Below are 24,836 nucleotides of genomic sequence, written 5' to 3' on the forward strand. Positions count from 1 at the left end.
GGCAGGCGGACCTCTGTGAGTTCGAGGCCCGCCTGGTCTACAAGAGCTAATTCCAGGACAGAAACCAAAAAGCTACGGAGAAACCCTGTCTCGAAAATCAAAAAAAAAAAAAAAAAAAAAAAAAAAGAACCCTACCAAAAAAAAAAAGGCAAAATGCATTTGTTGAGCAAATATTTGAAGACTGCTTTATTTCCTTGTTTGTTTTGAGATAGGAGTTTCTCTGTGTAACAACTCTGATTGTCCTGGAACCTGCTTTGTACACCGGATTAAGTGTTCAGATTATGAACAACTGATCTGTTCCAAAGCTGTGTTCTTGATTAATATATATTCTACTTCAGATTTAATCTGACCAAAAAATCCAGAACATTAGCAGACCATCATGTCTCCTCTGAAAAGCGTAGACGGAATCTCAGAGCTTAGAATAGCTCTCCAAGTGTGGTGTGGAGGAAGAAACATTCCTGATCTTGGGGACTCCTCTTCCAGCTGCCTATCTGTGAGATTGGGTTTTCTTTACATGCTCCAGTCCAAACAATAACCCATAATAGCTCAGAAACAGATGGAAGAATCTAGCTATCTTTTTGTTGTTGTTTGTTTGTTTGAGACAGGGTCTCTATCGTAGCCCTGACTGGTCTGGATCATGCTGGGCTTGAACTCGGCAATCTGCTTACCTCTGCTTCCTGAGTGCTGAGCTTAAAAGCACATGCCACGACGCCTAGCTTTTATGACAGATATTAAGAAAATTTGCAGCTGGGCGATGGTGGCGCATGCCTTTAATCCCAGCACTCGGGAGGCAGAGGCAGGCGGATCTCTGTGAGTTCGAGGCCAGCCTGGTCTACAGAGCTAGTTCCAGGACAGGCTCCAAAGCCACAGAGAAACTGTGTCTCGAAAACCAAAAAAAAAAAAAAAAAGAAAGAAAGAAAGAAAGAAAGAAAGAAAAGAAAATTTGCAAAAATGCAATGTCAATTTCATTTATTTGCACTATACTTTTCTTGGTGTGGACAAATATATTTACTTTCTATAAAAAAAAATAAAGCTGTTAGCAGGTATAGTGGTGCAAGTGTTTTAATCCCAGCACTCAGGAGGCAGAAACAGGCAGATCTCTTGAGTTGAGGTCAGCCTGGCCTACATATTAAATTCAAAGACAGCCGGGGCTACACAGAGAAACCCTGTCTCGAAAAACCAAAAGAAACAAATAAACAAAAGATATTGTGGCTTTGCAGCTGTAGCTCAGTGACTGTTGTAAGACATTATTTCAGGGGAGTCCTGAACAAACATCTACTTTTGCCCAGGTAAGGAACCAAGTACAAATCAAATAAAGCTACAGCAGGTGGATCTAAGTGAGTTCAAGGCCAGCCTGGTCTACAAAGTGAGTTCCAGGATAGCCAGAACTGCAACACAGAGAAATCCTGTCTTGAAAAACCAAAAATAAAAAATAAAGTCACCTGTGAGAAACTCAGCACTGCACACACAAACAGGAACCCAACTTTAAAGAAAAAGATATCTGTCATGTAACTTCTATGAAAGAGTCATTTGTGCCCACAGGACTCTCAACCCACAGGTTGAGGAGTTCTGTTTTTGCCAGCCTAAGCCTCAATGAACCTCTCTCCAAGGCAGACTGTTTCCTAAGAGGAAACTGCTACACACCAGTGGCAGAGGGCGTGTTTTGTATGAGCGTCGGAGGGAGACCCTGTGTTCAATTCCCAGCAAGAGAAAAAGCAAAAGTGAGAGATTAAGATTACTCTCAGGGTGTTGGTGGTCCACACCTTTAATCCCAGCATTCAAGAAGCAGAAAAAGATGGATCTTTGGGTTCTAGGACAGTAGGCATGCCTTGGAGTTACTGTCTTTCTTTTTGAGGGAGAGGGTATTATTATGTAGCCATGGGTGGCCTGAGATTTGCTTTGTTTGTTTGTTGCTGTTTTTTTGAGACAGGATTTCTCGGTATAGCCTTGGGCGTCCTGGAACTTGCTCTGTAGACCAGACTGGTCTTGAACAGTCACAGGGATCCTTCTGCCTCTGCCTCCTGAGTGCTGGGATTAAAGGCCACCACCGCCCAGCTGGTTTGCTTTATAAACTAGGCTTGCCCTCAGCTTTTGACCATTCTCCTGTCTTTGCTTCTGAAGGCCTAGGACTACATGTCACTAAGGGTGTTTGGTGTGGCTTGACAGGATACTGACACACTCCTGAAAACCTTGTGCAATAGGGACAGGAATCATTCTACTCTACAGCCCTTCCCTCTGCGAATCTTGGGACTCTTAAAAATTTATACAAGTGAACACCTGTAATCCCAGATTTGGAAAGTAGAAAGATTAGGAGTGCAGATCTTGGCTACAATATCACATATGAGGACAGTCAGTGTTAAGTGAGGCCCTGTCTTTAAAAAAAAAGGAAAAAAGTTGTGTGTGTGGGGGGGAGAGTTCTTCCGTACTAGCCATCTTTGACAGCTGTGACAGTACCTGCCTACAGTTCCTTCAGGTGAGGTAGCGGCACACCAAGTCCTGAGTCAACTTGTGCTACATGAGCACATCCTTTTCAATCACAAAAGTAGCTACACTGAAAAAGAAAAAAAAAGAGAGGGAGGAAAGGAAGGAAGGAAGGAAGGAAAAAAACCACAAAAGAAAGAGAAGCCAGGCAGTGGTGGCACACACCTTTAATCCCAGCACTCGGGGAGGCAGAGGCAGGCGGATCTCTAGGAGTTCGAGACCAGCCTGGTCTACAAGAGCTAGTTCCAGAACAGGCTCCAAAGCTACAGAGACACCCTGTCTCGAAAAAAAAAAGAAAAAAGAAAAAGAAAGAGAGAGAGAAAGAAAGAAAAAAGGCAGGCAGAAAGGAAGGAAGAGAGGAAGGGAGGAAGAAAACCCTCCAGTCTTGGGACTATTTATTTATTTATTTATTTATTTATTTATTTATTTATTTATTTTGAGGGGCTCACTGTGCAGCTCAGGCCTGCCTTGAAGTCATTATATTGACCAGGCTGGCTTTTAACTCACAGCCTCTGCTTCCCAAGTGCTGGGATTAAAAGTGCATTACCATCTACCTCTGGATTTTATGTCGTCCAGGCAGTCCTGGAACTATGTAGTTTGGGCTGCCTTGAAGATCGGATGCTGTCTTCTGTCTCCTGAATGCTGGTATTGCAGACATGCACCATAACATGTGGATTATGTGCCCATACAGGACTATCCTCAGCCAAACTGCCATCCTCTTCAGGACTCTGGCTAGGTCTGCAGGCAGATCATCTCAGTTGGGCTTGCTGACTATTGACTTTCCCTTATAGGAGGAGTTGTGGATAGTCATGGGACCTCACCTGAGTATCCAGCTACTCCCCTCAACCAGTTGTATACAATTCTTCCCTAATTGCACAGGGCCCGGAATCTCCAGGAGGCGCTAAAATATATAGGTGTAGGATGACTAGGGAGGGGGCTCTGTCTATGAGGCTGTAAGGAAAGTTATCATTTATGCTAGGTAAACACTTTCCAGCAGGGCCTTCTAGGGTGACTCACTCATTCTCACCTATGCTCTGTAAATCCAATAAATTCACTGGAGCCCAAAGGTGAGCTTTGGTGGTCTAGTACCTTGGTTTATCATTGGAACTGTTGAGAAGAGATTTCTAACAACCAAGACATTTTTAAACTCTGTCCCACTCCTGTCCACTGGCGCTTGGGAAGTGGTCATTCTCTGACACCACCGCTGAGCCTGGAACTAAGTGGGGCGTGCCGGAATTTTTGAAGAAGTTCACAAGAGTGAACTGCACTTTTGAGAAGTGTGGCTTACTGTTTTCGGCAGAGCCTACACATTACACACTGTGTCTCCTAAGAACTCTGCAGCAGGAACGCGCTATTTACTCCCAGACACACTGCGCAGATGCTAACTTCATACCCCATCCAGGCGCGTAATCTCCCTACGGAAAACAGGTGTGAAGAAATTCAGCCAATCCTGAGGGGTCTGGGGCAAAGAAGGCGGGATGAGGAAGAAAAAGTTTAGGACGGGAGCAACAACCAATCGGGAGCCTTGACGCCTGAACGATGGCAGATACTACCCATTTGGAGAAGCCGGTTACCGAGGGGCGGGGTAGTGGACAGTGAGCCAATCCACGATGGGAGAGGGCAAGCTGAAGCCAATTAGGACAGCGAAGGTCGGAAGGGGCGGAGCTTTCCTGGTGGATGCTAGGTTGTGGGTGAGGGCTCATCTTTCTCTGCTAGTTCCTACGCTCGGAGTCCTTATCCTTGGAATGCGAGAGGAAGAAGCGCAGGAAGTTCCGGAACCGGGGCGTGAAGGCATCGCCCTGGAAAGCTTGGGCGCGAAAGACAGTCCTAGTTGAAGGAGTCACTGGAAGGTACCGTCTGAGACCGAGGAAGCAGAGGCTAGTTAGGGGCGGGACTTCCGGGGGCAGGGCTTTTTTTCGAATAGGGGCGGGGACGATCCTTAAGGTTAGGTCTAGGGGGCGGAGCCAACAGGTCTTTGGGTGTGACCTGGGAGAAAGATAGGCATTTAACTGAAACAGGGTTGGGGGTGTGGGATGTGTTGCCAGAGGCCTTGGGTGGTAAGCCCTAGTTAAGGGCTGAAGTGGAGGTTGCTGTGGAAATTACCTGACCTAACTCAGACTTATTTTTGCAGGGAACTACTGTTGGGGAACTTTCTTGGGCACCCTTCCCCTTCTTGGGGTGCTATGGAGTTCCCAGAACACAGTCAGCAGCTGCTTCAGAGCCTGCGGGAGCAACGGTCCCAGGGTTTCCTTTGTGACTGTACTGTGATGGTTGGTAGCACCCAGTTCCTGGCCCATCGGGCTGTGCTGGCTTCCTGCAGCCCATTCTTTCAGCTTTTCTACAAGGAGCGAGAATTGGACAAGAGGGATCTGGTGTGTATTCACAATGAAATTGTCACGGCCCCAGCCTTTGGGTTGCTTCTGGACTTCATGTATGCTGGCCAGCTGGCCCTTAGGGGAGATACCCCTCTAGAAGATGTGCTGGCTGCAGCTAGCTACCTGCACATGAATGACATCGTTAAGGTGTGTAAGCAGCGCTTGCAAGCCCGGGCTCTGGCGGAGGCAGACAGTACCAAGAAGGAAGAGGAAAGCAATCCTGCTAGTATGGAGTTTTTGTCAGGCAGTTCTCGTGGCCCCCAGCCTTTACTGGCATCTGTTGAGCCGTCAGCCCGCTGGAGCAAAGAGGAATGGAAGGGTCCAGCCACTCCCTTACCTATTGCTCATTCTGCAGATGAGCCGCCAGTGTCCGGTGGCGCTGACACTACACAACCAAGCATGGAAGTCGACCCACCACATCTGCGGGCACCTCCCCCACAAGTGGCTGATGTCTCTGTCTCTCTTGCCAGCCCCAGTAGCTCTACGGAGACCATTCCTGTAAACTACTTCTCTTCTGGCCTTCCAGCAGTTTCCGTGGATCCCTTGACTCCTCTAGATGTGGTTCCTGAGAGTCTGAGGGTGGTGGAACCAAGGGATACTGGAGGACCATTGCAAGGCTTCTATACTCCAACTCCAGTCCCACCCCCAGCTCCAGCCCCAGTTCTGTCCCAGGCTCCAGCCCCAGTTGAAGCTGAACTGGTGCAGGTGAAAGTAGAAGCTATTGTCATCTCTGATGAGGAGACTGACTTGTCTGAGGAACAGCCTCAGGGACCTGAAGGGCTGTTCACATCTGGAGGTGCAATGTATGGGGGACAGTCTTCACAGCCAGACACTTTTGAGGAGCCAGGGGCAACAGGACTAGAGGAGGTGGGGCCAGGTGACCACTTCCTGCCTCCAGAATCTCATCTTCCATACCATCTGCTGCCTGGTCCTGGGCAGTATCATCGGGGACTGGTGACCTCACCCCTGCCTGCACCACCAGCCCTTCATGAGCCACTCTACCCTCCTTCTGAGTATGAAGTAGCTCCAGGGAGCTTTGGGGGTTTTACAGAGGATGTTCCCACCTGTAAGACATGTGGAAAGACCTTCTCATGTTCTTATACATTACGGAGACATGCCACAGTGCATACACGAGAGCGACCCTATGAATGCCGCTATTGCCTGCGCAGCTACACACAGTCAGGGGATCTCTACCGCCACATCCGCAAGGCTCATAATGAGGACCTGGCCAAACGCAGCAAACCAGACCCGGAGGCCAGCTCCAATCTTGGGGCACATCCCCTCTCTGGCTCCCAGACAACAGAGAGACAGAGCAGTGGTGGTGGAGTAGCACCCAAAGATTTTGTACTTGGTCCCAAAAATTAACATCTGGGGAGCATGAACTGATGCCAGGCCTGCGCTTGCTACTGTTAGATGGCTACAGAGGAAGTTGGAGGCATCCCATCATTACTACAGGGTGGCAGAATGAAGGTTCTTCTCAAGCTGAAGGTGTCTACCCATCTCTTTGTCAAGCCAGATAAGTAGGACATGGGGCAAAGCAGGTCAGCCACAACACTCCAAGGCACTGGGGATTTTCCTGAGGTGCGTCTCATCCCACATTCTGGAACATAAAACTAGCCGTGAAATTATCCCTTTGAACCGGTGTTGGCTGGTTCCTTCCACAAGTCCGATGGGTTCATGTCTGCCCTCTAGGTCTTTTATTTGACAACTGCATTGGGTAAGCATGTGACTGCTTATGAGGCAAAAAGTGAAACGCAGAGGGCAGCATAGACTTAACAGGGAAAGTACAAATAGGGAATCTCACACATGCTTTACTACAGTTGAACTTGTGTTCTGGGCTCTATTGGGTACTTCATACACTCATTTTTAATCCCTGACAACTCTTTAGGCTCTTCCGCTTCAGATGCAAAGAAACTTGAGACTCAGGACTCATTTGTTCAGGGTCATTGAGCTGGTTAAGGAGAAAGCTAGGATTTGAACTTGGCTTGTGACTCCAGATAAAATTCATGATAAAACCATACATTTTCAAAATAATGTTCAAGGCAAATAGTTAGCCAACAACTAGAAGGTTTTTCTTTCTTTTTTTTATTTTTATTTTTTTTTATTTTTACTTAAAAATTTCCACCTCCTCCCATTTCCCTTCCCCTCCCTCCATCCCCCTCCCCCCGGTTTTTTCTTTCTTTATTTGAAGATTTATTTATTTGCCATGAGGTGGTAGCTTATGCCTTTAATCCCAAGACTGGGAAGCAGAGGCAGTTCTCTGAATTCCAGGACAGCCAGGGCTACACAGAGAAACCCTGTTTCAAAAAACAAAACAAAATTTATTTTATGTGTACGGGCTTTTGGCTACATGTATGTCTTTGTACCACACATGCATGGCTGTTATATGCTGAGGCTACAAGAGGGCATCAGATCCTCTGGAACTAGCGTTATGGACGGTTGTGAACCACATGTGGGTGCTGGGGATTGAACCTGGGTCCTCTTGAAGAACAACAGGTGATCCATCCTCCAGCTCCAGAAGTTGTTTTCTTATTCTTTTGAGTGTGTGGCTTTGTTCCCTTACCTGTGTCCTCTACATTGGACCTAGAAAGATCTTTGGTTGTGTGTTTTGACTATAGACGTATTGATAAACTTGAAATTTCTGCATTTTTGTGAATTTGAATTGAGGTCTCTGAAGATGAGAAACTGGTGAGAAAAAACTGTGTGCCCATGGAAAGGGTTGTTTACGGGGGGCTGAGAACCTGAGGAAATATGGAAATGACAGCTGCTTGGGAAAGCTAAGGCAGGAAATCCCATGAGGATTTTATAGTCCTCTAAGCTTGGACCCTTACTTCCAAATGTGGGGCTGGGGACTGATGGTTTACCTAGACTGAGACCCTTGGGATCTGATCCATAGCACTCCGAAAAGAAGTAAAATTGTGGGGACTGATGGTTTACATAGCCTGAGACCTTGGGCTCTGATCCCTAGCACTCCGAAAAGAAGTAAAATTGTGGGGACTGATGGTTTACATAGCCTGAGACCTTGGGCTCTGATCCCTAGCACTCCGAAAAGAAGTAAAATTGTGGGGACTGATGGTTTACATAGCCTGAGACCTTGGGATCTGATCCCTAGCACTCCGAAAAGAAGTAAAATTGTGGGGACTGATGGTTTACATAGCCTGAGACCTTGGGCTCTGATCCCTAGCACTCCGAAAAGAAGTAAAATTGGAACAACAGCTGTCTAAAAAGCTCAAAGCACTCACTAAAGTTATATAGGGAGTTACTGGCACTAGCGGTAGTAAAAAATGAGAGTTTAAAGTGTTGAGATAGGATGTGGGGAAAGCTCACAATGTAAATGAAGTAACTTTCCAGGCTGTGGAGAGTGGAGCTGTAGAGTGAACTAGCCAGGTGCCCTACAAACACCCTCTCCTGGCACACAAGGACCTAAGTGCAAATCAAACAGGAAGCAAAACTGAAAAAAGGCCAAGATAAAAGCAGGCTTTCTTGACTTCTTTAGCCTCCTCTGGGGTCACACGCAGGGCTGTAAGTTGTTCCAACTAAGCTACTGCTGGTTTTGAGATAGGAGACTGAGCTAACAGTGACGATTTGGCCAAAGGAAGCTCCCTTGGTGAGGCATCATGGGAAGCAAGAGTTGATTTTTTTTGTTTTGTTGCTGAGAAAATTCTAAAGCTGAGTACAACTACAATGGCAGCTTCCTATAGTCCTAGCTACTCAGCAGTTGGAGGAAGCTAATCTGAGAGAAAAAGCAAGACCCCATCTTCACCATAATGAAGAACTTGTATACATGTCACACTCCTTTTCCTCCCTCTTTGGATCCTTCCTCCATTCCTTTCTTCCTGCCTTCCATTTTTGGAGACAGGGTCTCTTATAGCCCTGTCTGGCCCTGAACTTGCTAAGTAGCTGAGGATGGCCTTGCCCTCCTTCCAGGTACACGTGCCTCTAACCCAAAGGTCTGGTGTTTCAGGCATATACCACTATGCCTACCTCTTTGGTCTTTTGAGACGGGGTCTTGCTATGTACAACAGGCTAGCCTGAAATTCTAGATCTTCCGCCTTAGCCTTATCAGTACTAGATGTACAACCAGGTTCTGTAGCAGGACTAATAAAAACCCAGAGACAGGTTCAACCTGAAGGTCAGAAAAGCAAAACAGCCAGCCACTGACTCTTAGCTCTACCTCAGTCTGAAATGGCGATCCTGCCTCTAGGAATCTCAGAATGGGACTGTGTCTGAGAGCTCTCTCCTCCCACCTTATTCCTCTCTAGGGCTGGGATTAAAGGCGTGCACTATTACCGACGGTTTGGCAAACTAGTGTGGCTACTGGGATTAAAGGTGTGTATCACCATTGCCTCGTCTGTAAGGCTGACCAGTGGGACTGTTTTACTCTCTGATCTTCAGGCAAGCTTTATTTATTAAAATACAAATGAAATATCACTACAAGGTTCAGCTAACATTCCTTATATTAGAATAACTGTCTATGTTCCAATTTTATTTATGCTAATGTATTATTGCCTTAATTTCTCCAAGGAAGGGCAAAATATGAATAAAAATAGTAAAAGCCATTCTAGATGAGTGTAGCACCTTTTCCAGTCTTTCCTACTGTAAACATCAAAGTCTGTGAGAACCAGTTCCCTTCAAAAGGGTGGATTTTATAGCTTTCGATTTCTCGTTTAAAGAAGTAGGGGGAGCTGAAAAAATAAGTTGCCTTAGAATATCAGTTCCTCAAAGTAAGGAACAAAGCCCTTATGGAACTGACACAGATTCTCTAAACTGTGTGAGTAACAGTCACTCCTGGGCTAATCAAGTCAGCCTTGCTCCAGCCAGTACTTAAGTGACGAGTCAGTGGGCCGGGGTGTGATTGAGTGGGAGAGTCTGTGCCCCGAGTTTCCACGCCTAGCCCACACAGAGAAGGGAAAGAACTCAGGAGTAAGTAAATGCACCTCCGTTTTTACAGACTAGTGCGGCACTAGTAGTTCCAGCTCAGGCAGAAGGCTCACGGGCTCAGTAGACTAGGCTAGCCTGGGCAACTTGAGAATGTACAGAATATAGCTGGTGTGCTGGCTCATGCCTGTAATCTTAGCACCTGGGAGGCTGACCACAGGAGGATTGCCATGATGTCAAGGGCAGCAAAGGCTACAAAGACATTAAAATCATTTTGGGACAGTGTTAGCCAAGAGCTCTCCCACAAAACTACACCCTTAACCCTCACATATTGACTAAACACTAATACAGGTAATGTGTAAATAGAACTTGAGGCAAATCATGGAGCTGGTAGGTCTCAATGTGGGAAATACTTGTCAAACTGCCTTCTGTGATCTTCAAATACATCACAAAGCTCCTCTCTCCAGATCTTGTTGGGAATGCTTACAGCCTCTTCCTCTCACAAATTTCTGAACAGATATTTAGGGATTCACTGTGGCTGACCAAGATGTAGGCTTGTCAGACCTGTGTCAGGCTACCTTCCTCTGTCTACTGTTCTGTTTCTTAAAGTCTCTGTTAACTGCCATATACGTCTGACTACCATGTTAGTTTCACCTCTTAGAAGGCTAAGAAAATGATCAGCAAAATAAATTTCTAAGATGTATTTGTGAATATCAGTTTTATTTTTCCTCAAAATGTAGTAGACAGCTTCCTTGAATATCTAATTTTTACAGAACAACCAAGAAGTAAAACCAGCTCCAAAGGAGTGAAACGTGTGCCAGGATTAAAGCACTTGGGGACAGAGGCGGGTGGATCTCTGGGAGTTCAAGGGCAGCCTGGTCTACAGAGTGAGTTCTAGGATAGTCGGCACTATGTAGAGAAACCTTGTCTTGAAAAACGAAACAAAAAGTGAAACATGCAAGATGATAAAGATTTTAAAATTAACTTTTAGACACAGATTGGACCTAACTGACTCCAAAAAGACAAGTGGATATTTATAATTGAGGGGTAGTGTTAAGATTCTTACATGGAAATTTACTCAGAGAAAACTTCAAAGATAAGGCCCTCTGGCCAACCAAATGTGACAGGATTCGCCATGACAAAATGTTGCCAAACCAATATAGGAATTTTTTTCGTCTATTTTGAGTTTTTAAGACATAATCTTGGCCAGGCTGTGGTGGCACACACCTTTAATCCCAGCACTCAGGAGGCAGAGGCAGGCGGATCTCTGTGAGTTTGAGGCCACCCTGGTCTACAAGAGCTAGTTCCAGGACAGGCTCCACAGCCACAGAGAAACCTTGTCTCAAAAAACAAAACAAAACAAAAAGACATGATCTTGTTAGGGAACCCAATCTAGTCTGAAATTCAGTATATAGCCTCATAGCAATCCTCCTGCCTCAGCCTGAGTGCTGAGATGACAGGCAAATGCTAGGTTTAACAGTTTAAGAAGTTTAAATAAAGAAAATATTCTACTTTACTTAGTTCTTGCCTTGGATTTTTTTAGATTATTTGATAGTAAGCCTTTGGCTGTACTTTGATGCATGTATTATTTAAACTATAGGGAGGAACAAAGAAGAGTAGCGCATTGGGAGAGTTTGGGGTGTTATTAATAAAGCAGACTGACCCCACCCCAAGAATCATATTTGTTTAATGATTACATGATGGCTAATGAATACCACATGCTTATTATCTCCACTTTTAATGGTAGAGACATACTACATGGTCTTAGCTACTAATTGGCACCCAAGATATAGACGCAATCCACAGAGCAAACAGAATGACAGAGCAGCCATTGGCTGATGGACGCCACAGAGGCAGGACTGCACTAGGTCTGCACCCTGCACCCACGAGCACAGCAGCTTCCCAGGTCCTATCAGAATTCCAAGACTAAGCAATAACCGTCTTTCCTTGTGGTTTCTTTTCTCTGAGAGGTCCTGAGCTCTTACAAAATAAGAGCGACAGATGAAGAGGAGACTTGGGTTCTGTCATGCTTTATTATGATATTCTTTCAAGAAGACACTGTAACGCTTCTGAGAAAAATGGACACACTTTAGAAATGCACCTATTAAAATTAAAACACGGACAGGCAGGGCTACACAGAGACACCTTGTCCAAAATACAAACAGAAACAAACCACTTTGAGGCTGACTATGTAGCTCAATGATAGGGTGCTTGCCTAGCATGTGCAAGATAGGTTCAAACTCCAGCCCCACACATACATACAGACCCATAAAAAGCTCACTAGCACGTGGGTTCCTTTTCGGCAGGAGGACAGAGAGTTATTAGATACTTAACTATTTACGTGCTTGACTCCCAGAAACATTGTTTTTAAAACACAGGGTTTCATGTATTCCAAGCATTTACTTCAGAAGCTTTAAAACAGAATAAAGACAAATGAATAAGTTATACTATGTTAATGATCTGAATATAAGCAATATCAAGGACTAGAAAATCCTGGGAGAAAAAAAATTAAAGAGCCAGGCAGTCGTGGTGCACACCTTTAATTCCAGCACTTGCGAGGCAGAGGCAGGCGGGTTTTGTGAGTTTGGGTCCAGCCTGGTCCACAGAGATAGTTCCAGGATAGCCAAGGCTACACAGAGAAACCCTATCTTGACAACAAACAAACAAAAGAGAGATTAATTTAAATAAAAGTTGGATTTTGTTGTTGTTTAGTTTATTTCTGCAACACTGGGGAATCAAACCCAGGACCTTGTACATGCCAGGCAAGCATTCTACCACTGAGCTACATCCTAGCCCCAAAATGATTAATTTCAAATCTTTAATGTAAATGTACATATACTTGGGCTCAATTTATATTTATCTAGTTTCAAAATTATATATATTTCCCACTGGGAAAAACAAAGGCATCTGAGGAAACAGTAAAAGATTCCTTTTTGCCTGTCCTTACTATTTTATCCTTCACTGGCCTTCTCCTCTGTATCTGAACACATCTAATACCATCTCATTTTATCTACATCACAAATATAGTTGATTGCATCCACAGTGGATGAATGCTTTCTAGTCGATTTCTCAATGCAAATAATATGGATTGCCAGCCACACTGAGGGATAGACAATAAGGGATGCAGACGGCCTAAGTAGCAGAGAGCTTGTGAAGAACAGGAAAACAGAAATCCACCTGGGTCAGAGGTAAAGGGTGAATTTCTCTTGCTGAGGTTCAGGTCTCTCTTGATGGGTCTTTAGTGGTCCACTTGAGCTCCAGTAGAGAAGCATCTTTTTTCTTCATTAACCAAACATGCCCAGATATAGCTGCTTCTCTTTCCTGTGGTAGCTGCTGAGTTCTGATTGTGTCAACTGGAGGTATCGCCGGACATTGGCATCTTCAGAGACAACAAAGAAAAAAGGCAATTACAGACACCACAATGACCCAGTGGACCAGAGAGCACTGGTAACACTCCCAGTTACTCTAGTTCTCCAAAATCTGAATCTGAATGTATCACAATTACTCCATGGAATAATAACTTCTGTTACTTAATTTATGTCACTGTGAATTACTTTTTTTTTTCCCTTCAAAACAGGGTTTCTCTGTGTAGCCCTGGCTGTGCTGAAACTCATTTTGTAGACTAGGCTGGCTTCGAACTCAGAGATCTGCCTGTCTCTGCCTTCTGAGTGCTGGGACCAAAGCTGTGTGCCACCACTGCCAGACAATTTTTTTTTCTTTCTTTTGAAAGTCTTGTAGCCCATGCTGGCTTTGAATCTGATTTGTACCTGAAGACAGTCTTGCTGATTTACCCATCTTAAAATTATGACTTAAATAAACAAACAAAATCTCTATAGGTCAGAGCTAAATTTGTTTGTTTGTTTGTCAAATTCACAGTCCTCCTGCCTCCACCTCCCAGGTGTTGGGATTATAGTCATGAACCACCATGCATTATTCACTGATGGGGATTTAGACTAGCAACCCACCAGCTGGGCTATATCCCCAGCCTTTTTCTAATTTTTTGTTTGTTTGTTTTGTTTTTTTTTCTTGACAGGGTTTCTCTGTGTAACCCTGGCTGTCCCAAAACTCTCTGTGTACAAGGCTGGCCTCAAACTCACAGAAATCTGCCTACCTCTGAGAATGCTGGAGCTAAAGGCGTATGCCACCTCCGGCTGGTTATTTTTGGATTTTTTTTTAAAGATGTGGTCTGCTGTGTTGCCCAGATTGGTCTTGAACTTACAGGCTAAGTGACCCTCCTGCCTCAGCCTCTCATAATAGTTGGGACTAAAGATGTGTGCCACTGTGCCCACTTAGTAGCATTTCATCTGTATACCTTTAGTCAAGAAACAAAAACAAATGGCTCATATACCTTCATTACTTCATAGTGGCTTTAGCGTTCATTTAAATTAGTGAAAAGTTTTATTGCACTGTTATGTTTGGGGTTCCTTTGCTACTAGCCTCCAATAGCTGCTTTAAGAATGAAGGGGTGGGGGGCTGGAAAGATAGGTCAGTGGTTAAGAGCACTGGCTGCTCTTCCGGAGGTGGTGACTTCAATTCTGTCTGGCATCCTCTTCTGGTGTGTGGGCATATATGGAGGCAGAATGTTGTATACATAATAAATGAAGAAGAAGAAAAAAAAGCTAGGAAGTGGTGGCGCAAGCCTTTGATCCCGGCATTACAGAGGCAGAGGCAGTGAATTTGAGGTCAGACTAGTCTACAGAGCAAGTTCCAGGACAGCCAGGTTTACACAGATAAACTGTGTAACTTCTCTTGAGAAAGAGAAGAAAAAAAGGGAGAAACAATATTCAGTGTTGCCGGGCGGTGGTGGCGCACGCCTTTAATCCCAGCACTCGGGAGGCAGAGGCAGGCAGATCTCTGTGAGTTCGAGACCAGCCTGGTCTACAGAGCTAGTTCCAGGACAGGCTCCAAAGCCACAGAGAAACCCTGTCTCGAAAAAACAAAAAAACAAAAAAACAAAACCAAAAACAACAACAACAACAACAAAAAAAAACAACCAATATTCAGTGTTAAACCAACCAACACAGAAATGAACCTGCCATCTGCTTCACAGTTTCCTTTCTGTCCTGAAAGTGCCAAATCTGAAATTTTCCCAGTCAGTGGTTTCTTTTTCTAGGTCACACCTGGAGTTAGCTGAGCTAAAAGATAAGGCAATAGCTAAAGTGAAGGCCAGCTCCTATCTGGAGAGCAGGCCAACTGACGATGATCAAGTTCATTCACTGGGATTCACTAACATACTCTTTAAAAGGTAGGGGAGCTTTAAATATTCCTAAGGATGAAGACAGAACTAATAGTTGTGTTCCTGTAGAAACAAGGACAGAGTATTGCAGATGAGGTGGTAAGAAACTATAATCCTAGCATTCCTCACAGTGGCTGGCACTAAGGATGCAGCTGCAGGCCACCCACATGGTAGGAGAGAAGCAGCTTCTACAGGCTGGACTCCACATGTGCTGTAGCTTGCAAACATCCACCCCAACACACAAAGTAAGTAAAAAACAAAATCAAAAATGCCACAGAAGTGGAAAAGTTATTCATGTGCACATTTTTGTACACATTCTGTTTGGTTTTTTTTTTTTTCGTGACAAAGTTTCTTTAGCAGTCCTGGCTGTCCTGGAACTCACTTTGTAGGCCAGGCTGGCCTTGAACTCACAGAGATCTGCCTGCCTCTGCCTCCCAAATACTGGGATTAAAGATGTGAGCCACCACAACCCAGCTCACTTTCTTAAATATATGAATGCTATCTTTTTTTTTTATTTATTTATTGTACAATATTCTGTCTGTGTGTATGCCTGCAGGCCAGAAGAGGGCACCAGAGCCCATTACAGATGGTTGTGAGCCACCATGTGGTTGCTGGGAATTGAATTCAGGACCTTTGGAAGAGCAGGCAATGCTCTTAACCTCTGAGCCATCTCTTCAGCCCCTGTTACCTATTTTTTTAAAAAAAAATATTTGATTAATTCTTTGAGAATTTTACATTTTTGTCATACTCACCTACCCTCCTCTCTGCCCTCAAACTCCCACCCCACCCAAGTTTAAGCTTTCGTCTTCTTTTCCCAACCCCATCTACTCCAGTTTGTGTTGCCTAGATACTCTTGGGAATGGTGCCTGCCCGGGAGTGTGGGTGACCTACAAGGGGGTAACATCATTAAAGAAAACTAACTCTCCCTCAACAACTATCAAATAGCTCCTCGGCTGTGAATTTCTCTCTTCTTCTTCTTTTTTTTTTTGGTTTTTCAAGACAGGGTTTCTCTGTGTAACCTTGGCTATCCTAGAACTCATTCTGTAGACCAGGCTGGCTTCAAACTCAAAGATCCTCCAACCTCTGTCTCCCAAGTGCTTGGATTAAAGGCATGTAACTCAGCTAGGAATCTCATGACCATCTTCCCCACGTCCTCCTTGGATTTTGTTTGTTTGTTTGTTTTTTGGTTTTTTTAGACACGGTTTCTCTGTGGCTTTGGAACCTATCCTAGAACTAGCTTTTGTAGACCAGGCTGGCCTCAGACTCACTGAGATCCGCCTACCTCTGCCTCCCAAGTGCTGGGATTAAAGGAGTGCGCCACCACCATCACCAGGCCCTCCTGGGATTTTTTATCTGGTTTGTAGTATCTGTTTTTTAAAAAGTTAAAAATTGAGGGTGAAGAGAAAGCTATAGAGAAACACTATCTTGAAAGACAAAAAAAAAAAAAAGTGAAGCTAGGTGGTGGCAGCACACCTTTTAATGCCAGCACTCGGGAGGCAGTGGCAGGTGGATCATGAAACAGTTTTGCTTTGCGACAGGATCTCATGTAGCCCAGATCATCTTCAGACTCACTAACCTTGAACTCTGATCCTCTAGCTTCCACCTCCCAAGTGCTGGGATTACAGGCGTGTACAACACTATGTATGCTTTTATGCAATGCTGGGGATCGAACCTGGAGCTTTGTGCATGCCTACCTACTAAGTCAACTAAGCTATATATATTCATTCCCACCTCTTCTTTTTCTTTTTTCATTTATTTATTTATTTATTTTGGTTTTTCAAAACAGGGTTTCTCTGTAGCCTTGGAGCCTGTCCTGAAACTAGCTCTTGTAGACCAGGCTAGTCTCAAACTCACAAAGATCCGCCTGCCTCTGCCTCCCGAGTACTGGGATTAAAGGTGTGCGCCACCACTGCCAGCTCTTTTTTCTTTTTTCGAGACAGGGTTTCTCTGTAGCTTGGAGCCTGTCCTAAAACTAGCTCTTGTAGACCAGGCTGGCCTAACTCACAGAGATCCACCCGCGTCTGCCTCCCAAGTGCTGGGATTAAAAATTAAAGGCAAGCATCACTATTGCTCGGCTTCTTCTTTAAGAAGTTTTTTCTGTTTATTTGTAATAGCTGTATATATTAACAGGAATACTGGATATAATTCAATACATGACATATACAGTGTGTAATGTTAGAGCACAGCAATTAGTCTGTCATCTCCTTAAACACTGATCATTTCTTTATACTAACAACAGAACAATTTTATATATGCTCACCACCTTAATGTTCCTCTCACTCACCTTTAGGTTGCTTATTGACAGCAGCCAGCAGGTAGTGCCGAGCCTGGTCATAGTCCTGCAGGTGGAAGAAGGCTACTCCAGCCCGATACAAGGCCTTGGCATTATCAGGTTGTCGTTCTAGGACTTTCTGACTGTATTCCCTCACTCGTTCATAGTTCACTGGCTCCATCTGGAGGAGACAGGCTAATGGATCAAGTTAAAAGGAGAGAAGGTAGGCTTATAGGAGATTCCACTAGCCAACTCAAGGCATTCCCCAATATTCATTTATTCAACTAATTTTAAAGTGTCTCCCATACCCATACCCTCACCTAGGAACTGGAGATATAAAAGTTTTGACTGACAAACTGGCTTAGTGGGTAAAGGCTCTTGCCAGCAAGCTTGATGACATGTGTTTGATTCTTGGGAAGAAGAGAACTGACTCCCACAAGTTTTCCTCGGCCGTTCCCAACATGTGTCCAGTGTCATGCTTGAGCACACGTGCACACACAATAAATATATCAAGTTTATATATGTATTATATGCATGCAGCCCGAGGTGGTCACAGAGGCATCAGATGCCCTGGAACTGGAGTTACAGATGACTGTGAGCTGCGATATGGGTGCTGAACCAAACCCAAGTTGTCTGTAAGAGGAGTAAGCACTTTTAACTGGGAAGTCATCTTTCCAGTCTCCATACTTTAAATTTTGTATTCAAAACTCTCTCAAGCATGGTATGGTGTACACATCTGTAATCCCAGTACTTGAGAAGTAGAGATTTAGGGATTAGGACTCTAAGGTCATCTTCAGTGTGGTGGTTTGACTACCAATGGTCATCAGAGAGTAGCACTATTTGAGAAGGAGTAGGAGGGTGTGGCCTTGTTGGAGAAAGTGTGTTGCTGTAGGGGGTGGGTTTTGAGGTTTCAAAAACCCATGCCAGGCCCAGTTCTCACTTTTCCTGCAGCTTGTAGATCAGAATGTAGCTTTTAGCTACTGCTCCAATGCCATGCAGGCCACCATGCTCCCTGCCATGATGGTAATGGACTAAGCCTCTGAAACTGTAAGTAAGCCTCCAATTAAATGCTTTTCTTTTTAAGAACTACCTTGATCGTGATGTCTTTTCACAGCAATAGAACAGTGACTAACACTTGGCCACATGGGGAATTTAAGACCAGTATAGGCTACTATATAAGACCCTCTCTCACAGTCTACCCTTCCCTTTTCCTCCCCTCTCTTTGGTGCTGGGGATCATATGGAACTCATCATTTTATCTCTTCTACCTAGTGCTGTGTCCTAACTTCTTGGTCTCATCAGGTCTTATACTGCAGCATTGTTAATGCTTGCCATTATGTGACGAAAGAACAAGCTATTCTATCTTTTCATCCACAGTCCACAATCAGTGTTAGTCTCCATTTAGTGGATGAAAAACAATCCAGGCTCAGATAAGCAACTTGCCCAAGATCTCAGAGCTTGTAAGTGAAATGAGCATGAAATCTGAACCAAGTCCTGTCATCTTTTGTTTTTTATTTCATAGTGTTCTGAGGTAGGGGATCTCATATAGCTGCAGCTGGCTCTGAATCCTCTATATATTGGAAGATGATGATCTTGTTTCCACATACCCAATCAGTAGAATTACAGGCGTGTATCTACACACCCAAATGTTTAGTTTGGTTTTGTTGAGTCAGTGTGGTGGTTTGAGTAAGAATAGTCTACACAGGCTCACGTGTTTAAATGATTAGGGAGTGTCACTATTTGAAAGGATTAGGAGGAGTGGCCTTATTGGAGGAAGTGTTTCACTGGGGGTGGGGTTTGAGGTTTCAAAAACCTACATCAGGCCCAGTAGTTCTCGCTCTTCCTGCTGCCTTCTGATCCAGAAGTTGAACCCTCAGCTACTTCCCAACACTATGTCTGCTGCATTTTGCAATGCTCCCCACCATGATGACAATGGACTTAGACCTCTGAAACTGTAAGCAAGCCCCCAATAAAATGCTTTCCTTTATAAGAGTGGTCATGTTGTCTCTACACAGCAGTAGTACTGACTGAAACTGTCAGGTTCTCACTTTGTAGCTCAGGCAGTCCTGAAACTCCAGTATGGCCCCAAACTCCTATTGTTCTTCCTATTTCAGGCTTCCAGTACTGGGATTAAAGTTCTGTGCCACCATGCCAACCTCATTTCCAACAACATCATATAGTATTAATACACTATTTTCTTGGCTGATTAATGGAACCCAGAATAAATCTTGGTTAGGAAGCAATGTTCAAGACAGTGTTCTGCCTTAAAGAAGGGTTTTTAGCTTAGCAGACTGATTGATTGCCTGGCATACTTGAGACTCTTGAGTTCAGTCTCAACACTACCAAAAATAAATGTAAAGGAGGTATGTTGTGGGACAATGATCTTGTACCCTGTAAAGATTTGTTAGTTGTATTGGTTTAATAAAATACTGATTGGCCAGTAGCCAGGCAGGAAGTATAGGCGAGGCATCCAGAACAGGAGAATTCTGGGTAGAGGAAAGGTTCGGTCTGCAGTCATCACCCAGACCAAGAGGAAGCAAGGTGAGATTGCCTCACTGATAAAAGGTACCAAGCCACGTGGCTAGCACAGATAAGAATTATGGGCTAATTTAAGATGTGAGTATTAGTTAATAAAGCCTGAGCTATTAGGTCAGCCAGTTTATAATTAATGTAGACTTCTGTGTGTTTCTTTGGGACTGAAACGACTGTCAACGGAGGTGAAGTGATGGTTCAGTGGTTAATAGCACATATTGCTCTTGCAGAGGACCCAAGTTTGGTTTCAAGCACCCACACTACATGGTTCACAACCACCTGCAACTAAAACTCCAGCAAATTTGATGCTTTCTTCTGGACATCAAAGGCATCTGCTTTGACATGTACACATACCCACATAAACACATACACATAATTAAAAATAAATAGTTGGGTGTGGTGGCACACACCTTTAAGGAGGCAGGAGCAGGTGAATATCTGCGTTTGAGGCCAGCCTGGTCTACAGAGTGAGTTCCAGGACAGCCAGGGCTATAAAGAGGAAACCTGTCTTGAAACCCCGCCTCCCAAAAACCAAACAAATATTTTCTAAGTTAAAAAAAGAAAGGGAAAGATACACCCTATTTCACAGCTATTGGAATAAATATATTAAAGGTAAATCATGCTCAGATGGTTGGTTCAGGTATAATGAAGTCAATAACAAGCTTGGACTATACTTGCATCCCTGCTACAACACCCCACACCAAGCAGGCTTTTCACAAGGTATTCTCCACAGGTCAATTAATCCAGCATTTTAGCTTCAATACTTTAACTGATAACTATATACCTATCACTAACTATGTTCAAACATTAAACTAAGGACTAAGAAGAGCAAGGAAGGTATCTTGATGATTATTTTTATAAGATATATGTTCTTATGTGTATGAGTGTTTTGTCTGTATTTATGTATGTAAACCATATGTGTGCCTGGTGCCTGTGGAGGTGAGAAAGGGGGTGTTGTATCCCTTGGGACTAGAGTTAGAAATGGTTGTAAATCACCATATGGGTGCTGGGAATTAAGCTCCGATCCTCTGCTGGAGTAGCCAGTGTTCTTAACTATTGGGTCATTTTTCTAGCCCTGTTTAGTCTAAATAATACCCCCCAGTTTGATGGGGGATATACGGAAACCGATTTCAAAAGAAATACCTTTCTGTAATACTGGCCATTAGGGGATGGGGCTTGGTTAGGTAGGAGACCCAACAACAACCCACAAAACAGAGGAAATTACTTTTATAGACTTTAGAAGGCGGAGATTTTTGAGCTTAGAGAGGGGTCTGAGTTTAACAGCTTAGTAAGTGATACAAGCTAAGATATAAAGCACAAATCCTATTGTCCCACTATACCTTTGGGCCCCAGCTATGAGCTAGGATTTTAGCAGCTTAGCGAAAGTACACTAGGATATACTGCCTGACTGATCTTGACAGGGGTAGCAACTGAGATCGAGCAATGATTAAATAATGCCATTATCCTGCAATAAGAATTTAAGCTCTGGGAATTAAGACTGTTGGCCGGGTATAATTTTAAATCCATTTGTTGCTAGATTAGTTCTAGTTTCCTTAGACTAATTTGGAAGAATTATGACCCTTAACATAGATCATGTCACATCTATGAATCCTATAGAGCCATCCTTTCTTAAATTGAACATCTCAGGACTCTATCTACTTCCATTTTCCAGTTTATTCTTACTTGTTTGAGACAGGGTCTTAGCATACATCCCAGGCTAGCCTGGACCTCAGACTTGAAGTCACTCTTCTACTTGGACCTCCCCAGTGCGGGGATTACAGGTATAAAGCCCAACGCCATCTCACTTAGTCTCCTCTGCAGTACTTACTGTCTGATATACCATGTTATTTCCTTTGTTTCATGAATGTAGGGATTGTTATCTGTCGTGTTACACTGCTAATCCTCAGCATTTAATAACTGTTGATCAGAATTAAGTTGAAACAGCTACTGTTAGGGGATGGGCTATAGTTCCAGCACTGTAGAGGCAGAGGCAGGCAAGTTCAAGTCAGCTAAGCTATCCAGAGCTGCACAGACATTGTTGCAAAAAGAAACAAAACACCACCATAATTACTATTATTTGAGTCCCAAAATTATTGCTGGAACCACTGGGAAAAAAATACCCTTAGCTTCTTATCATAACTAAGGAATATTGTAATTTCAAAAATTTTTAGTGCTGATATTGTAGATTAGTGGCACAGTTTTTGGTTAGCATGTGCAAGGCCCTGAGTTGCACAGCTCCACTCCAACACTGCTTGTATGTGTGCATACAATATATGTGCATGTATACATATTTAAGTTTATACATCTAAGAGTGCTTTATTTTTTATATATATATGTGTATATGTATGTGTACATCTAAGAGTGCTTTATTTATATATATATGTGTGTGTGTGTGTGTGTGTGTGTGTATTTGTTTGTTTGTTTGTTTGAGATAGGGTCTCTATGAAGCTCTGGCTGGTCTGGCCTCAAACTCACAGAGATGACAAAGATGTTTACACACACACACACACACACACACACATTTGGTTTTTCGAGACAGGATTTCTCTGTGTAGCTTTGGAGCCTGTCCTGGAACTTGCTCTGTAGCCTTGAACTCACAGAGATCCTCCTGCCTCTGCCTCCTGAGTGCTGGAATGACAGGTGTGCACCACCACCACCCATCCACAAAGATATTTTTAAAATAAGCAGCCAGATAATAAATAAGCTGACACCTATAATCTTAGCACTTGGGAGCCAGAGGCATAAAGACTGCCAGAAGTTTGGAGCCAGTTTGGTCTACAAAGTGAGTTTTAGGCCAGGCTGGGCTACATACTGAGACTCAAGAAAAATCAAAACAATTTTAAAAAAGCAACCAATAGGGAACATAACAGCTCCTGATAAAATACATAGCCTCAGTTTACATTGTTAGAATTTCTTACTCTGCTATAAATTGATTAGTTCTAAGCTTGATTTTTCTATCATAGAAAAGACTAAAAGGTCTCTTATCAATTAAGGTTATTCCTAGCAGAACTGTTCTATCTTCATACAAAGCCATAGGGAAATGGAAAATACTAATTATCCAATGTCCTTGATTTCTACAAAAAAATATACTATCAAGCACAATTGATCTACACTATCTAGAGCCAGTAATGTGTTTCCCAAATGTTAAATTTCCTTTAGAAAAAAGCACTTTTTCTCTACACTAGGCAAAATATTCTAAAGTTAGCAACATTCCTCCAGATAAATCAATTGGCGGTCCCACCCTAGATCTACTAGATCAAAGATTCTGGAGTTAGGGCCTAAGAGGTTCTATTTTTACAAACATCTGGAGAGTTTGTAAAAATCCTGCCTGCTTAAGAGTTCTCTACTGATTGGAAACAGGTTTCAATTCATGCCGAATAACCAGATGGCAGCGAAGAAGAATGTATTTTTTTCAGTGTTCACAGGGTTTGATAGTCTCTTTTTTGTTTGTTTAGCTTTGTTTTTTGAGACAGGGTTTCTCTGTGTAGCCCTGCCTATCCTGGAACTCAGTCTGTAGACCACTCTGGCCTCAAACTCAGTGATCCACCTGCCTCTGCCTCCCGAATACTGAGATTAAAGGCGTGCGCAGCCTCTGCTTTGCTGGATGGTCAAGTCTTGATGTTCTACCCACCCTCCAGCCCTGCTCTTACCAGCTAGGTTGTTATAGCAGTCCGTCTGAGTGGTGTGCAGTATGTTTTCTTGCTCCGGCGTGAGAGCTGGGCCCTCAGGTCCTAGACTGGGTATCGGGGAAGGCAGACTTGGATCCAAGCCCCGCAGCTGAAGAAGAGCTCGGTGGTACCTACTCACAGCATCTCGGTACTTCCCTTCCCGGTAACGTTGGTTCCCTTCCTCCTTGAATAGCTGAGCCTCCTGCAGGCGCTTCTCCATGACTGTTAGAATTGTTAAATGAAGGATCAACTGAGGCTGTGGTGTTGGGATCAAAATTATTGCTTTAGGAAGTCTACTACAAAGGAGCAGAAAATTACTCTCCTTCGGGAGGATTTGAGCTTTGATGTTTTATAGGACTACAGTCCAATTGACCCCCTTTTCAGTTTCCACAAGTTCCGCAAAAAAATGAATAATGTGGAGGTAGTGAAGCCATAGGCCAAATGATGATTTCCAAAAGAAGAGATCCTGGCGTGAGTATAGACTCTAGGAAGATTCAAAGGCCCAGCTAAACATCCAAAGTGTGTGACAGCCCGCAAAATTCTTTTCCTTCTTTCTCTGAGGCACACCCCCTGACCTGGAAGAAGATGGAGTAGGCGGGAACAACTGAAACAGGTCAAAAAGGTTTCGCTCCTTCCCAAGCTCTTTATTTCTCTTTATTCAACAAGCATTTGTCGATGTCTCTGCTGTTAACTGAAGGAGCGAAGTGAATGGGGCCTGAGCCCCTGTTCCGCTGGCGAGGCAGAAGAGGCCGTGTGCACTGGCAAGTCCTACAACCGCACTACCGCAATGGCCCAAGCCCGGAAGTCTCCAGCGATTCAGTTTAAGGGCCGGCGCTCAGACAGGAAAAGACCTGGCCTGCTAGCAGTTTGGCATCTAACGGGGCGCGCGCATTGCGTCACATCACCCAATCAGAAATGAGTCCAGAAAAGTAATCCCGCAGAAACGACCCCGCCTCCCCAGCGGACCAACCCGGAAAAAAAAAATTCCCGGCTACTTCTCCAATAGGAAAAAAAGCCGCACGATATCAGACGACCAATCAGAGCAACAGACTACGATTCAAGATGGCCAGTCAGAGAGGCAGAAGGCGGGGTTGGCGCGTCTGTTGCCGGGTAGAAGTTTAAACCCAGAGAAAGAGGCCCGGGCATTGCTCGTTCTTCCTTGGTACTGGAAAGCCCTTTGCCTACGAGCCACGAAAACAACTGCTGTGCACCCGCCAGCCCTCCGGCTTGTCTTCGTTTATCACTCTCAGAAGAGGCGGTCAAGGAATAAGGAGGCGAGGACATCAAGCTAGACCTAGGGTGCCTCGGCAATTGGGAGCGATCAGGAAGTAAGAGTATTGACAGGGTGGGCGGGGCTCTGGTGCGACTGCGCAGAGCCTCCAACTGAAGTACGGA

The 24,836-nt window shown here is 44.1% G+C and overlaps 2 protein-coding genes across 2 annotated transcripts; one reads left to right on the forward strand and one right to left on the reverse strand.

Moving 5' to 3' along the window:
• The first annotated feature begins 4,142 nt into the window (after positions 1-4,142).
• On the forward strand, positions 4,143-10,436 carry Zbtb3 (zinc finger and BTB domain containing 3). Its single transcript, XM_075973422.1, has 2 exons — positions 4,143-4,331; positions 4,613-10,436. Exon 2 carries the CDS (start codon positions 4,665-4,667, stop codon positions 6,219-6,221), a length of 1,557 nt encoding a protein of 518 aa, XP_075829537.1. The 5' UTR covers positions 4,143-4,331; positions 4,613-4,664; the 3' UTR covers positions 6,222-10,436.
• Positions 10,437-11,405: 969 nt separating this feature from the next.
• Positions 11,406-24,780, reverse strand: Ttc9c (tetratricopeptide repeat domain 9C). Its single transcript, XM_075973423.1, has 3 exons — positions 23,424-24,780; positions 17,255-17,437; positions 11,406-13,113 (listed from the first exon to the last, which is right to left on the reverse strand). The coding sequence occupies exons 1-3, from the start codon at positions 23,659-23,661 to the stop codon at positions 13,019-13,021; spliced, it is 516 nt and encodes a 171-aa protein (XP_075829538.1). The 5' UTR covers positions 23,662-24,780; the 3' UTR covers positions 11,406-13,018.
• Positions 24,781-24,836: the final 56 nt, after the last annotated feature.

The sequence above is a fragment of the Microtus pennsylvanicus genome, chromosome 5, assembly GCF_037038515.1.
Source record: "Microtus pennsylvanicus isolate mMicPen1 chromosome 5, mMicPen1.hap1, whole genome shotgun sequence".
Taxonomy (NCBI): Eukaryota; Metazoa; Chordata; class Mammalia; order Rodentia; family Cricetidae; genus Microtus; species Microtus pennsylvanicus.